The following is a 16401-nucleotide window of genomic DNA, read 5'->3' on the forward strand; positions in this document are numbered from 1 at the left end:
CATGTCTGGTTCAAATTCCGATAATAACAACAACTCCACTACGGTTCAAGATCCTATCCCTGCTCCCACTCAATCTCAAAATCCCACGGCAACGCCCGATTCAACTTCTCCTTCCTCGGCCAAATCCTCCCAAAATTCAACCCCCTCAACAAGACCCAAAACGATGGCAGAATTCTATGGGAAACCAAATCCCAGATATGTTTATGTACCGCCAGGACACGATCCCCCTAAAAGTTGGGACGATGTCACATTTTATTACTAAACAACATCGTTTTAAAAAAAAATTCAATTTTAAAAAAAATTCAACATACGTCTTAAATTCAACGTTCTGAAAATTCTCCATATTGCCATGTTGTTGTAAACGCGACCACGTACAATGTACTGCTTGCCAAGGACGCGACTCGAGAAGGAGATGTCCTTTGTGCAGAAACATGCTCAGAAGAAACAGGTTGCTCGACCGTCTAGAGAGGGCAATCTTCGACGAGATAAGGATTTTCCCTGGTCCTCATCAGGATCAACCATGAGTCTGCAGTTCAGAACTTCCGGGAAGTTCAGGGGGGCCAGAATGAAGCGGGTCCCCCTTCGTCTCCAGGGAAACAAAATCTTTAGTATAAAAATTCCAAGCTAGCTTTTTATGTGTCTGTAAAAATCATCTCCAAAAGTTCAATCTAAAAATTATCTTCGTCTCTCCTCATTTGTCTTTTGTCCATTTTCTGTTAAATAAAAGGTAATAAATTCCAAATCAAATAGTTCAAGTTCTCCAAAATTTCATTTGTTCAATTGTGTTCGCAATTTAATCTAAAATATCTGAAAATCTCTAGACAAGAAGTGCCCAACTTTTCTCAGAAATACAGGTTTTAACCAGGGAAATTTGGAAATTCTCGAATTTTCATTGGGCTTTCTTCCATAACACAGCAGCATAGCTTGCTGTTGAACCAAATTGAGAAGCCGATAATACTCTTGCATCAGTGGCGTGGCGTGCTTTGCGATATATCGATTGTTATGCCATTTAAACCTATAACAAAGGATCGATAAACAGGGTGCTTGCAGCGAACACCTTAATAATCAATTCTTTACCATACGTATAAATGGCAGAACAATTGATACATCGCAATTCACGCCACGCCACTGTCTTGCATGCCTAGCAGAAGGTCTATTAGAGTTTAAAGAATCTTTATTCTATTAAAAAAATTGGAGTTTTGACCATTTGAAATAAAAATTTTGATTGAAATATCAAATAGTAAAGATTTAACAAAAAACTCCTAATCAGTCTACTCGTGAGTGAAGCCGCAACCAACTCTTGAAGGTGATGTCCGGTGAACTTCCACAGAAATTAATCCATTCACGTTTGAAAACAATTCTGTTTTGTCCTTTAAAATTAATCAGGAAAATTTTTCCTCTCACAGGCAAAAAGCGATCTAAGAGCAAACAGACAGAAGGAGAACAAGCAAAATCCGAAAAAGGCACCGCAGACAAAGAGGCAGGCGAATCAGTGCCCGAAACGGAACCACAGGTTGAGACTCCTGCAGAATCAGAGCCTGAACAGCCACCGCAAGAACAACCAGAAAAGGTGGCAGAACCAAGCACGCCTGAAGCAGAATCTAGTCCGTCAACTCCCGGTAAGCTGCTAATTTTAAGTCATTAATATGTCGGTTTTTTTCCTGATTTCTTTTCTCAACTTTCAAAGTAACCTTTTTGAAAAACTTTGCAGTTGACCCAACTGCAGATGAGCTTCAAAATTAAATACCTGTGCGAAGATTTCTTAGTCATTCAATTACATAGAATTTGTTTTTGTAATTCAAATTTTCTTGAGTCTGAGCAGTGAATCTGAAAAAGTCTAATGTTGATTCCTTATTGGTTTTTTTCTTCTTCCTCTATTCCAAATGAGTTTAAAATACTCTGCTTTAAATCGAGTTTGAACAAATGGAATTAACTTTCTGATAATGTAGAAAATACAAGAATAAATATTTGAAACTTTTAATCACTAAGATCAGAGCTAATATGGTGTAATTTGATAAAGTTTGAGTTACAGCGAATAACTAAAAATCCGTTTTTCTTCCCTCAGAAAAAAACGGGAAATTTTTGAACAACTATGGGGTCATCCCTAAATTGCGCAATGCTATTGGGTATGAGTAGAGATTTTTGATAGCATTTCAGGGGTAGAAGGGTATTGACTGAAGCGTTAAGCAATGATTTTGAGCGATTTTTCCTCCGTTCTCAAAGTAGTTTTTATCTATTGTCTCTAGGAATTTCGTTGAATTGATCCTTGAGAAAGAAGAGTGTAGTAGAAAACTGTCACTCTTTTGTTGGCTCATCAACTATAATACTTTTACTTTACCTTATTTGATAGCAACTTCAAACTTTTCTGTAAAATTTGTTTGTTTTTTTTGACATGTTTGTGATGGGAGTAGGAAAGAGTCTGGACAGTCCAGCACAATTTATGAAGTCTCATAGTAAGGCAAATTGTACAGTGAAGCAATTTTTTCCAACGTAGATGGAAGAACTGAAATTAGAGTTTTCAATACAAAACATTCTAGTGTCCCAAAAAATTAGTCGTGAGCGACTTGGTTCATTTTTGTGTCAGTAGACAGCATTAAGTTGCATTCAAGTGGGACAGTACGAAGCCCTGAATATGGCAAATTAAAACTCAAAATGGTTTTATTTTATTGAACTGCAAATTTCAAATTGTCATTACCCTGTTTGATTTCGGTATACCTAGGTGTTTTTTGTGTCAAAATGTCTGTGGAAAAAGCCTCTGAGCTGTGGCTTTAAAAGCCTAATATTGAGTATTTTGGCTCTGAAGCAGCTTCTCTTGTGAATGTCCACATTTAACCCCTAATTTTAAGCGTGTCGCACACTTTTCTTTTTGTTTGACTGCACCATCTCAAAAAGAAACCTCTTTTGTACAACGATATCTTGCTCGAGCTCATCAGTTTTTCCTTCCTTTGGGGCCGTTCAAGTATTGTACAAGCCATTTTGACTGACTTTTTAAGACCCCTTCCCCCTTGTAAGCCACCCATCAGCCTACCTCTTACCTGCCCCCCCCCCCTCTCAAATTTTTCTAAAAGCAAAGAAAAAATTTTTATAAATAATTCCTGAAAAAGTTATTTTTATCGGAAAATATTTTCATTTTAAGCAGAGAGGCTTATGTTAGCCTGGACCAGATCACTCTCCTCCCTTTATAAGACCCCATTAGCCAAGCTCAGATCCTGTGACTTATATAATATTTGAACTGCCCCTTTCTCGTGAAAACAGAATCTGACAATACTCATGAAACTACCAGCCCTAGTGTTTATGCTTGAGGTGATATTTTAAGATTTTTCCTCGTCATCAAATTTTGGTTCTTCGATAATGGTCATTGTTCGATATTATCATCTGAATCTTCAATTTTTTCAAAACTTCGAAAAGAGGCTGTCTGAAAAAATTGAAAATTGAACAACTCATTGCTGACATTAGAGGCTCAGAATTGTGGATCCTCCATTACTTAGGGCTTCATCTAATTTTTGAGTATGTGTGTGTGTATGTGTGGGTGTGTTTGGCTCACCCAATGGTTGAAACATGTTGCAGAAACCATGCGTGTGAAACTCACGTCGGTTCCTGGAGATACGAAGCCATCGTGGTTTGCCTCCTCACTTGCCGCTTTAGCAATCCACTTGACATTCCTGTTGCTTTAACTCGACTTCACTCCCATCACTCATGATCTCATACCGGTTACCGAAAGTTACCTGCGTATGTTTTTGCCTGTTTTATCATGCAGTTTTACTGCTTAATTTCTGGTGGTGTCGATAACATTGGTAACCGGTGCTGGGACTGCTTCGTAACACTGCTTTTTCAGTAGCCATAGCTCAGTTCGAATTTGATGTTTCTCCACTTTTATGATGCATATGCTTCTATAACGCCTTTATAATGCATAACCTAACATCATATGGTTAACAGTCTAACCTCAATCTAAATGCTTCGGCGCAGCTGTTGGACGCTTTTCAGACTTTGAACAACATAGAGCAGGCCAGAAACACTGCTCAATTAAGAACCCTGCCAAAACTGTTGTTGTGCATGACAAAGTTCATTCAGGCTCTTATTTTCCTATTGAGTAGGAGTTTCAAGTTCTCCGTAACTGTGCTAAATAAAAGCATCAATATCTTGGTTAGGAGGCAATTTCTGTAATTTTCATCGCGCAAATGGATTTCAACACTAAATTTTGAAGAGAACATATGTATCAGAATGCGTAAGTTGTCTAATGGTCCATTTGGTCCTTTCCTGCTAAGAAAATGCATCCGAAATTTTTATATTATTACCAGAAATGTCAATGTATCACAGGCAGCATGTGAGGTCTAAAAGAGAAAGGGCTAAAATTGACGTTTCAGTTCCAGTACCCACAAAGTGAAGGAGCGGAAGTCAAGAAATTTGCTAATATTCTAGCCTCTTCTTTCAAAAGGTTTGAAGGAAACTATAGCCCTCTTTGCCCTGTACACATCCCATCTATTCTTGTAACCCTGTGACACAATCTGGTAAGTGTAGTTCTTTTATTTCGAGGAACAAGAATTGTTTATGTTCGTAAAATATTTTTCATGTATTTTTTCATTTTCACTTTCAGATTCAGACCCTCCCAAACATGCAGAGCTGTAAGAAGCAGTTTTCAACGCCAAAAAAGTATCTCATCCCAACACTCGATGCATTTGAAGTGCTGCAGAGAATGCGGAAGGAAGTTACTGAGCCAAAATAGTCCTGTTTCTAATGACTGAGATATATAGAATGCCATTCAATCTCAAAATTTTGTGACTAGGAGGAAAATATTCAATTTAATTTTCTGCCAAGGTATATTTTTGTCCATGGGCTGGAACAATAGGTACCTTCAAAACGCTCTAATTAAAATAACTGTGAAAGGAATAGGCAGAAGAAAAACCACATGGCTTTCGATTGAAACGAAGGCTTGTGCATTTTATCTTCTGCGATATTCCCACCCCGGTGAGAAATTGCAATCATTTAGTTCATAAGCTCGGAAAATATCATGAAGGAGTTTTGCTACCTCAAACCTATCAAGATATCAATGGCTAAACTCAAAAACAATGTATCTCAATCTGCAATGATGTAGAATTCCTCTTCATCTTATTTTTTAAATTAATTATTAATCAACATTATCTCAGGAAAGTTTCCGGTTTTTTTTCTCTTTGTTTAAAGAATATTCTGTGAGAATTTCATAAAGTTAAATCGTAATCCTTCAGTGAAGTAAATTAGGAACTTAAAATTTTGAAAAATCACCACGGATACGAATGGTTTTTGAGTTTAGCCATCAATGTGGTAATTAGTCCATTCTTTTCCTAGTTTGTTCAGACATGAAGAGCAAGTTTCAAAAGATGCGCTTTGATGCCCAAAATGCATCAAAGGGAAATTTTGAAGCAGGATTTTTTTTTCTTTATTTTTATCTGATAGATAGATAGTCAGCTGTGCTCAATCAAATTAACTCTCTGAAGGCTGAAATTAAGGTGGTGAAACATTGAACTGAAAAGAGTATACCGTATAAAACTTGTCAAAAGTATATTTTGATAGTGCTGTAAAATTAAGAGTTTAATTGCACCAGGACTGCTTTCACTCGATCAAATTGTGGAATGTTCAGAAATAGGTGGTCTCACATCCATTTTAAAAACCAGTGTAAAACCCTTTTCTGATAATTTCAGAGAATTTAGAAAGAGTCACCAACAATGCAGAAGTTTTCCAACATATAATAGACTTCTTCCTCATTTAAGAAAAAAAGAAAGCATCCCACAATTTCATAGGATTTTTTATTTTTTTCTTGCCTTTTCAATGTTTAATTTTTTATCTTAATAAGCTGAGGACTGGAAGACGGACCAAATTGATAAGAACTTGATGACTAAACTCCGAGCTGTTTTCCCCAGTCAGTTTTTAAAGACCTTCAAGCTGTGAAGAAACCAATAAAAAATGTTCATGGTTTTAAGCTTTTGAGCCCATGCTTCCGGGAACCTAACAGTTTAAAAATTTGAGCCATAGCCTAAGTTTTGTACCTATCATCCGGAAAATTTTCAAGAAAGTGTATGCTCTCTCAAGCTAGGAGAGATTCTGTAAAAAGTTACTTTTTGAATGTCATTGACTTGGCAAGAAGGCTCTAGGTTTTTAGGGTAACTCTCATTAGTTTACTATGAATAGATAAGATTATTAAACTGATTGCATCAGCCACTGGTCTAGCATATGATAATGTATATAACTGAAAATGAATTTTACCAAAGTAGCATTTAGTTACAAAATTGTATTGTAAATCAGAACGATTAGCTCTACTCATGGTAAGATTCCTGTAATGTAGAGCTGATTAGACTGCATTTTGTAATAAGAAACTACAATATCTGGCTCAACGGTAAAAAACTTGGGTGCATAGGACTAATGGTACTTACGTTGATTCTGAATCAAGCCAGAAATTGTAGTTCCTAATTGTAAAATATTGTCTAATCATCAATAAGATCCCTCACAACATAAATTTCAGTTTGTATTGTATTACAGTTTACTTTAAGTGTATGCATGCCGTCCAATTTTGATGAATGGAGATGAGTTAGGTATTTAAAACAGTTTGATCTGGTGAAAATAGTTCTACGGAAATTGCACTCAAATTAAATTTTGATCCTGTCACCCACAATCGATACGCATGTGTGTAATGTTTCCTATTTGTCCTGCTCTCCCTTTTCATAGACTTTGTGTTTTTGTGATAGAGTCAACCTTGAAAATCAGGCTCCCTCACCCAAGTTTCTTGATCAACAGCAGAGATGTTGCAGGATCTGTTTGGCCGGGACTGGACCTGCTGCTCTCTCTCATCGTAGATCAATCGAAAATAACTTCTCCAAATAAAATAATTTTGCACTGGAAGTAGTTCCATCATGGAGTAATGAGAACTTGGACTAATAAGTTTGCAGTTGTTTACTTCTCACCATCACTTGCAGTAGACTGATTCTCATCTTTGCCCACTGCACGACAGCCTTTGTACCTTCCATTGGAAAACAAAAGCAAGGTCCTGCCCCCTTTCAAGCTCATAATGAGATGAAACTTCAAATTGGAGGCATAATACTTTTCAAGAAAGTTTTGTGTCACTCTGATGTTAGTCAGTCACTTTTAAAACAATAATGCCCAAATACTGAGGCAGTGCTGATGGAATTTAATGGACCTCTGGATAAGGTCTGAACCAGAAAGAACTGTTACATGCATTCTGTTCGAAATGTTGCGTAGAATGAGCTCCTACTATGAGACATTCAGAGATCAACTCCTGATTGAGATATCAACACATACATAATCCTCTAACACAGATCAAGTGGAAGTAAGATTATATACATGATGTCATTCCTACTTTTACCTCATAACCAATGATAATAGTGAACTTTTATATCTCGTTCAGAAATTTACTTTCAGACTCCTCTTCGCAGGACTCGTTTAATTTTGGAGAGGAAACATGTTGTGTAATACCTGACTCCATACTTTGTCCGGAGGCCCAGTGTGATAATATTTCAAGAGGCTTCCTAGTCCACCATGAGGGCTCTTCTCAATTCAGATCCCTTTGGGATACTGACTTTGATCTATGAACTTTTCGAATTTGATGAGAGGGAGGGCGAGACATGCAAACATTTTCTATGCCTAGTTGCCTAAGACAGTTTAGTTAAATTATTCAAGTTTTCATTGTATAACTGCAGTATGATAATAGATCCACACAAGATTTTAGATATCGGTAGTTAAGGGTTTTCTTCTGGTAAAACTTGTGATTTATTTTTGTTATGTTTGCTAAGTAAACAAAAATTTTGTATAAACCTGTTTATTTTTAGTTCATTCAGTTGTTTTATGGATTACTTTCCTGTAGTTGTAGAATTGTAAATTTTTCTAGGCAAATTTTTTAATATCTTTACTTAAGACTCAAGCATGTCTTGGCAGCTCTTCGTTGGGAGAACCTGTGTCCTGTGTATTATAAGTTTTTTGTGATTGAAATATGTTTTAAGTACTTTAAATTAAAGGCCACTCTTTTGCTACCAATTTCATTTGTTCTTTATTATACATCAAGATATATATTGTTGTATTTTTGGCTGGATTGATTTATTCTGGCTAGAAGTCGTGGCAGGTTTTGCTCTGAGAACTGATTTTAATTGACTGATTCAGTAGCTACGCCATTCTTTTGAAGTATTGCATAATTGATTCGCCATGGTTCAAACAAGAACAAGCAAAACCCACATTTCCAAGTCCTGCATGAGTTAATAGTGTTAATCGAGGCATTTTTCGGTAAAAGGGCAGATGAGATTTCCAATGCTTCTAAATGCTAAACACAAAACTAAGTGCAAAATAATCGACATATATTACTAAAATTTTATGGAAAATTTACTATATCAAAATTGTGAAAAACTTTTAGGCAAAGTGACATTTTTGTGGGAAAGAGAACAAACAGGGGTTCCTGAACTTTCACTGAATCAGTCTATCTAATCAGTTTTCATGAGTTTTTTAACTTGATTTTAACCATAGCCATTCAATGCTACTAGGGCAGAAAATTCTATTCACTCTGAGGTCCCGGTTTCAAAAAATCCGGTTTTCTTGGGCCGCTATAGAGTTCTTTATCTTTCCTTGATGGCCGTTTCACGCTCAAAATACAGCTTGGATTTTCTTGAAACATAAATGAGATATTTCCACATTGGAAAACAGAGCTTAATAACAAAGGGGATCAAGAAGTGGCCACTTCTGTTATGCCACATAAAGCAGGAAAAGAGGAACAGATCTAAGTTATTGGAAAAATCTTTTTTATTAAAACATTTCACCTTAACCTAGAATATACATCAAGATAACATTTAGCTGGCAACGCCGCCATCTGTGGGCACTGTCCTGATGATATCAGAGTCTCCGGGGTCTGTGATCGAAAGGGTGCAAACTCGGAAGTATTTACCACAAGCTGTACCTAATTCAATGTTGTTGCCGTTGTAGTGGTGAACACCTGTTTTGGCTAACATTGCATAGTATTCAACTTCGGATTTCCTGGAAAAAGAAGAGTAAATAAGTAGATAGATAAGTATAAGGTGTTCTACAACTAAGATTTTTGTTGATTACGGAGAAAATGCCCCACTTCTCAGCAAAATTTTCACCTATTTCAGAGGATGACCAAAAGAGGTCATCATTTCTGAAAGTTGTCTCATATAAGCCATGAAATGAGGCATTTTTGGTGCCCTCACTTTAAGTAATGTGCTTTTAAGTATCGGTAACATAATAAAGATACCTCAATTCATAAAATTTTCTATTTAGGGTTTCTATAGAATTACAGAAGCAAGTTGCTGACCTTACCCTGACTTTTTCCAGACTTAATCCTGACCTTAGAGCCGATTTTGTAAGAGAGAAGGTCAAGATACTCATTGCTTCAGAGCAAATATGAATGATTTTAAGAGGAAGCTTGACATTTACCAAGAGCAGAGAAAAATCGATGAACAAAGATTTTGAGGCTCAAATGGTTCATTCAACGGAGCTTTGAGAGAGCTACATAGTTTCAAGACATTTCTTTGAACTCTTAGACAATTTGACTTTTAGTTTGAGTCTTTTGTGAAAGAAAGATTAATTTTAGAAGCTCATTGTGTTTGGAAGGTGGTAAGGAACATTATATGAATATAAAATTGAAATTTAGCCAAGACCAAATTGCTTAGTATTAAGCATAAGATCCATTTTCGCCTCACTCCCTTAGTCCCTTCCTTCAATTCAAAATTTTCTTCAAACTCATTACAAAAATACTTGCTCGGTACCCTATTAAAAAATTATTTTCTTCAAACTTTCCAAGAGAGTGCTGTTCGGCTGCAACATGAATGTTTGTGAACGATGTGCATCAAACTCTAACAGGGTGTCTACACGATTTTCAAAAGGAAATTCCCTGACAATTCCAGGTTTTCCATGACAAAAAATAACAAAATTCCCTGACTTTCTGGGTTTAGCCATACGATGAACTAGTTAGAAAATATTAAAAAAAAACTATCCTTAGGAATGACCCCGTAAAGTCATATTCTGAATTACCATGGCGTTGGGAGGAGTTGAGTAATACTTTTGAAAGGAACGAGATCCTAAATACTCAAAATAAAGCTAATTCCAAAATGGTATACTCAAACTAAAATTCACCTTCAAAATAAATTAAGCTCTACTACGCTCTCTTTGTGACATAATGCCCCGTATACTTTTGAAAATTCAAACTATAGTTCACCCTGGTGGTTCCATAAATATTGGCATATTACTTAGTGCCCTGAAAATACAAGTTTCTTTTCCTTAAAAGATAAAACAAGAGTTGTAAATGTGCCTAACTCAGGTAGATTTTGCTATAATCAAGAGGAAATACGAGTCTCTTCTCGATTTTAGATAAATTTGCTTGATTCGGGATTTTTTTTTTTTTTTTTTTTTTTTTTTTTAGGTCAATTAATTCAATGGATTCCAGAACCTTTTGTTGGTATTGAATTTGTCTTATACTCAACAAGCGTTGGCTTGTTAGAATATAATCTACCAATAATATTTCTACAAGGTGGATGCACCAGTTGTGAACATGTTGATTTAAGAACCAGAAAAATTTCATGCAAAATGCGGTTGACATTAAATATTTCTTTACTCAGTTAAAGAAAAACTAAAATTCTAGCACTTTCATTAAATTTCCTAACTTATTGAAAAAATTGATTAACCATCTGCTCAAAACTGGGGCACTTAGTTTCCTATCATTATTTACTGTAATTTTCTGCTGTTAGCAAGTTAACTTCATTCAAGTCCATTTAGTCTATCTTGCCATTTGGCATGAATTAAGCAAGACCAATCCACACAGGTCAGTCATTCCGAGGACGAATTTTGGTACTCTATGCGCAGTGACGTAGTATTGAGTGCATACAATGTATTATGGGTGCACTCAATAGTAGTCACAATGAGTGCTGCGAGTTAGCAGTGGATTTCAAAGTGCGCAATGACTGACCTGTGTGGATTGGTCTTGAATTAAGTAGATAAATTAAATAGGGCAGATCGATTCGATCTTTAAAGTTAGGGAACACATATTAGTGTACATAGCGGCCGTGTTGCAAACTGGTTGAACAGAGCAGTGTACATTATCAGCCACGCAAGCGAGCTACTCGGCCAATTCGGCAGTGACGAGCAAAAATAGCCGCGAAATGTTCGAATTGCGAAAATTCCCTGACTTTCACCGGTTTTCGATCGAATTCCCTGACTTTTCCCGGTTTTCCAGACAGTGATCAAATTCCCTGATTTTTCCCAGTTTTCCAGACCTGCAGACACCCTGTCTAATCTCTTTGGACAACTGTCCTAATTTTGTTTTGTTTTTGTCCTCCCATTGCAGTAATGAAAAAATTTGGAAACATAACTGCAAGGACAGATCATCCAATACTTTGGGATGGTACAATGAAAAATGACCTAACTGACTCATTAGATAAGAGAGCAAAAAATTGAAACTAGAGTGAGGAAGACAATTTCATTCTTACCACCAATTTTGTAAAATCGCATTTTAGTAAAAATTGGGAGGCAGAATTCAGAGCTAGTCCAGAGAGAACTGGACCTGGGGTCTTTGAGACTACTCCATAGAACTCAGGGGGACAAAAATCCGCTTCATACGGATTGCAATAAAAACTTTTTTGAGTTCTACTTCTCAGTCTCACCTTAAAGCAGGAGTGTTGTTGGCTAAAATGACTAATTTAGCTTTCCCTTGTCGGAGGGTTTTTAGGGTCTGTTTGTACCCTAGGTAGTATTTCCCTGACTTGATGACGAGAGCCAGCCTGGTGTTGATGGACTCTAGGGCTTTTTTCTGAAAAAGAGAAAAAAGTTAAGTGTTAGTGGGATACAAATTTTGAACAGGGAATAAACCAAACAATAAAACCTATCTTTTAGGTAAATGCTTTAGCAAATGCACAATCCTGTACAACCGCCAAGTTTCGCTGAACAGATAACAGAAAACATTAAGTAATTGAAGATACTTCAGCTAGGGGCGAACATATTAATCAAGCAATATGTCATGTGATCTATGTATTCATCATGATATCTCCATGAACTAAAATCATAAATTAGAATATTTCCTAAGTTAGGATCAAATGACAGAATCAGAATTTAGAATTTGGAGTTATTTCAGCTAGGGGCGAACATATTAATCAAACAATAGGTCATGTGAACTATGTATTCATCATAATATCTCCATGGACTAAAATCATGTGCTACAATGTTTCCCAAGTTCGGAACAATTGACAAAATCAGAAACTGGGATTTGGAGTAATTTCAGCTAGGGGCGAACATATTAATCAAGCAATATGTCATGTGAACTATGTATTCATCATATCTCCATAGATTAAAATTAAGTATTAGAATATTTTCAACGTTAGGAACGAATGAGAGCTTCAAAAATTAGGATCTGGAGTAATTTCAGCTAGGGGCGAACATGTTAATCAAGCAATATGTCATGTGAACTATGTATTCACCATATCTCCATAGACTAAAATTATGTATTAGAATATTTTCAACGTTAGGAACAAATGAGAGATTCAGAAATTAGGATCTGGAGTTATTTCAGCTAGGGGCGAACATATTAATCAAACAATATGTCATGTGAACTATGTATTCATCATAATAGCTCCACATACTAAAATCAGGTATTAGAATATTTTCAACTTTAGGAACGAATGAGAGATTCGGAAGTTAGGATCTGGAGTTACTTCAGCTAGGGGCGAACATATTAATCAAACAATATGTCATGTGATCTATGTTTTCATCATATTTACGTCTCCATGAACTAAAATTATCCATTCAAACATTTTGGGGGTAAGAGCAGAAGAGAAGAGCCAAAGTTGGGATATGGAGATGTCTCAGCTAGGGGCGAACATATTAATCAAACAATATGTCATGTGAACTATGTATTCATCATGTTATCTCCATGAGTTATGATCATGTTTCAGAATATTTTGCATGGAAGGAGCAGATGAGAGAAGCAGAGGTTGAGATATGGAGATGTCTCAGTTAGGGGCGAACATATTAATCAAACAATATGTCATGTGAACTATGTATTCATCATGTTATCTCCATGAGTTATGATCATGTTTCAGAATAGTTTGCATGGAAGGAGCAGATGAGAGAAGCAGAGGTTGAGATATGGAGATGTCTCAGTTAGGGGCGAACATATTAATCAAACAATATGTCATGTGAACTATGTATTCATCATGTTATCTCCATGGGTTATGATCATGTTTCAGAATATTTTGCAAGGAAGGAGCAGATGAGAGAAGCAGAGGTTGAGATATAGAGATGTCTCAGCTAGGGGCGAACATATTAATCAAACAATATGTCATGTGAACTATGTAATCATCATGACATCTACACCTCAAAGTCTATAAAAACTACCAATAAACGTTTTGCTGCAGAGGTATTTGAAAACCTTAGTGGGAGATATTTCAGCTAGGGGCGAACATATTAATCAAACAATATGTCATGTGAACTATGTATTCATCATAATATCTCCCAAAACTGCAATCATGTATTATAATATGTAGTGAGTGATAGTCAGATGAAAGAAACAAAGGTTTGCGAGTATGTGGAAATGTTTCAGCTAGGGGCGAACATATAAATCATCTAATTTGTCATGTGAACCATGTGATCATCATGACATCTTCACAAAGCATGAAAGCTGTTGAAAAAAAATTTGCTACAGGTGATGGAAAATAGTAAGCAATAATTGGAGATATTTCAGCTAGGGGCGAACATATTAATCAAACAATATGTCATGTGAACTATGTATTCATCATGATATCTCCATGAACTAAAATCATGTATTTCAATATGTTGTAATCAAAGAGTAATTGAGAGAGGCTGAAGTTAGGATATGGACTCAATAATTATGAATAAATAGTATTATATGTGAACTCTCGATAATCACATTGTATCCCCACTCCCGAAAATCTCAGGAGCAGATTCAAAAAAAAAAGGGGGCATAAGCGGAGATTCCAGACATAAGGATTTGGTGCGAGTTTCAGGATCTTCATTCAATGTCAATTAATAGAATTATTGGAGTCATAATAGGAAAAAAAATATTTGTAGTAGAAGATACATCAGTCGGACGAATTTTAATCAAACACCAGGGCTAAGAGTCCATCAGAACACTGTGAACATATGATGAAAAATGCAGTTGGGAACTTGAGACTTCCCATTTTCAGCTCACTTTTCACAACAGAGACAAAGTGGAAAAGTTCCGGTTGAAAAAAATTCACTAGAAATGGTTAGCCCAGCCACTTTGCATCCACCGATTTGTTCTTGGTGATTTGATAACATCTTGCGCTGGGTCATCTGCACTCCGTGATCATCATCATATCTTCAATACAAGGGAGGGAATGTGAAACATGCTATCTGCTGGAAATGATTAAATGAATTCCTGATAGGGAAAAAAATGAGACAATACGCTTGCATCTTGTCATAATTATTTGAGGCGTTGTAATACAAGACAAAAAAGAAGAGATAGAAATTTCCAGTTAAAAACAAATGGAGCCAGCAAACCACAGTAAGAAAGTAATATGGCTGGAAGAGATTCATCCTGTTCCAACACTATGGGAGTAAAAGACAGCCTCAAGAGTTAGCTTAAGGGCCGATCATTGACTACATAATTCTACATATAAAACTTTTCGGTCACTCCTCTTCCTTCATGACACACTTCTCACGTAGGTCCCTAACTTTAAAAGTCCACACTGAATAAGTTTATGCACTTTTCGACTGCAACAGAAGATCGTTTGACGTAACTTTGGCAAGTGAGGTAAATGTAAGGAGCAATACGGCAGAATTTCTGTCACAGTTTAAAGGTGCGTAAGCTTACTCCGCATGGACTATAAGCTTTCGACCATGTTGTTTCATACAATGAAACAGCATGGCTTTGCACTCTCCTTAACCCCTCACTCCTAAAACGACACGCGACTTTCAAAGAGCCCCCAGGTAAACGTGCTCCGTTTCTCAAAATTTAGATTTATTAATTAATAGTGCAAGGTGAAAACTAAGGGGGGATTGACTTAGGTTAAAGGGACATTTGACCACGGCACAATGAGATAAGATCGATGAGAAAACAGCAGCAATCTCAGGGCATGAATGTAGAGGAAAAGATTTTCGTAAGCCAGGGGTGGTGAGATATTGCAGAATTTACCTTGGGGAACTCTGGTAAACGGAGGGGTAAGGTGCGTTGTCGAAGTCAACTTTCCGTTTGCGTTGGGCTTCTCAACGCTAACGGATATCACGTGACAGTTGACTTACCCGTTGGAAAACGCGTTGTTGGTCGTCTCTGTTGACTAAAAATTGTTGTGTTTTGAACATTGACGTATAATACAATCAAGACCGCGCATTACGAAAATTCAATCGAGACGATAGGCAAACCAGCAACACACAGCAAGTGTACCGGCGAGACAATGGTGAATTCGTGGAAATGCCAGTCTTGCCATGCCGTTGCCTGATACGGGTACACTTAGCTCGTATATCCGGCGGTATCAACTAGGCTGAAGGCGCGTCTTTACCCCCTAGCTGTCTTACCTTCCCCGCCTAAAGTCGGGCCCAATGCGCGGTCTAGATTGTATTATACGTCAATGGTTTGAATGTGACACCGCGTGCACAATATCATTTTAGAGGTTAGCTCAACGCTCTCAACTACCTCCTGAGACCGATGACTTGTTGACTTCCGTTGGTAAACAGTCCAGGACATCGGGCAATCCCAACGGAAGTCGAACAACGCCGAGCGTTGGGCATCGGGTAATTCCATTGCCCAACGCTCCTCAACAGTTGACTTCGACAACGCAGCTGTATTTGGATAAGACATATATCGTAAATTCTATTCATTTTCACTAATCAGGCTTACCAGTATGTAGCATGCACGTAAAGGCCTATAACCTCAGGCTGTGGGCATGAGGTGGTTCAGGTGCGAGACCGAAATCCCGAAAGTGTAAGGGTGTAATAAAAGGATTTCATAGTGCTGGTAGAATGACTTGAGACCACCAAATGGTTGTAAGAAACTACAGGAGAAGTGAAAATGCAGGATATTAGACTAGATAGTTGCGGCGGTGTACACGAGGACGTCATCTCATTCGGGCTTGAAATTCACCCTAGAATGGAAGCGAGAGACAATTTTGTGTAAGCAATCAAACGAATTTTACCTGTTTCTTGATGGGAGCCATGACGAATATGAGATTAAGCTGGAAAAATTAAACTAAAAGTTTAAGTGGACACGTGCCACAGGCCGACGTTACTTCACCAATTCTAATGGCTGCCAAAAATCAACAAGGCGGACGTGCTGTGCGCATGGAGTAGACCAGAAGAGAGATTGCGATTCATAAATCAGACGCCATTTTGATTACGTCTAAAAAGGGGTACTTACAACTAAATTTCGGTACCCTTCTAATTGTAAGA

General features: G+C 37.1%; 2 protein-coding genes and 1 non-coding gene across 5 annotated transcripts in view; 1 reads left to right on the forward strand and 2 right to left on the reverse strand.

The window, feature by feature from the left end:
• Window positions 1-8019, forward strand: part of Grp170 (hypoxia up-regulated Grp170 co-chaperone protein) — a 34945-nt gene extending 26926 nt beyond the window's left edge. The window contains exons 15-16 of one of the 3 annotated variants that reach the window (XM_072297720.1): window positions 1407-1619; window positions 3568-3710. In XM_072297720.1, coding sequence (XP_072153821.1) covers window positions 1407-1619; window positions 3568-3674 — 320 coding nt within the window. In that variant the 3' untranslated portion in view covers window positions 3675-3710. Of the gene's footprint in view, window positions 1-1406; window positions 1620-3567; window positions 3711-4594 lie in introns of those variants that run through there. The other 2 variants (XM_072297719.1, XM_019042228.2) reach the window with 2 other exon arrangements.
• Window positions 8020-8754: 735 nt separating this feature from the next.
• RpL30 (ribosomal protein L30) lies at window positions 8755-16328 on the reverse strand. The gene is made up of 3 exons (XM_019042231.2): window positions 16149-16328; window positions 11646-11791; window positions 8755-9003 (listed from the first exon to the last, which is right to left on the reverse strand). The coding sequence occupies exons 1-3, from the start codon at window positions 16167-16169 to the stop codon at window positions 8820-8822; spliced, it is 351 nt and encodes a 116-aa protein (XP_018897776.1). The 5' UTR covers window positions 16170-16328; the 3' UTR covers window positions 8755-8819.
• LOC140224349 (small nucleolar RNA snR60/Z15/Z230/Z193/J17) lies at window positions 13273-13347 on the reverse strand. The gene has a single exon (XR_011899648.1). It is a non-coding gene; the product is annotated as a small nucleolar RNA snR60/Z15/Z230/Z193/J17 (small nucleolar RNA).
• Window positions 16329-16401: the final 73 nt, after the last annotated feature.

The sequence above is a fragment of the Bemisia tabaci genome, chromosome 3 (genome assembly GCF_918797505.1).
Source record: "Bemisia tabaci chromosome 3, PGI_BMITA_v3".
Taxonomy (NCBI): Eukaryota; Metazoa; Arthropoda; class Insecta; order Hemiptera; family Aleyrodidae; genus Bemisia; species Bemisia tabaci.

Coding starts and splice junctions, on each gene's coding strand:
- RpL30 (XM_019042231.2), bottom strand. CDS start 16,169: ATGGCTCCCATCAAGAAACAG. Junction 11,792..16,148: donor TGGCTCCCATCAAGAAACAG/GTAAAATTCGTT, acceptor TCTCTTTTTCAG/AAAAAAGCCCTAGAGTCCAT. Junction 9,004..11,645: donor AACAACACTCCTGCTTTAAG/GTGAGACTGAGA, acceptor TTCTTTTTCCAG/GAAATCCGAAGTTGAATACT.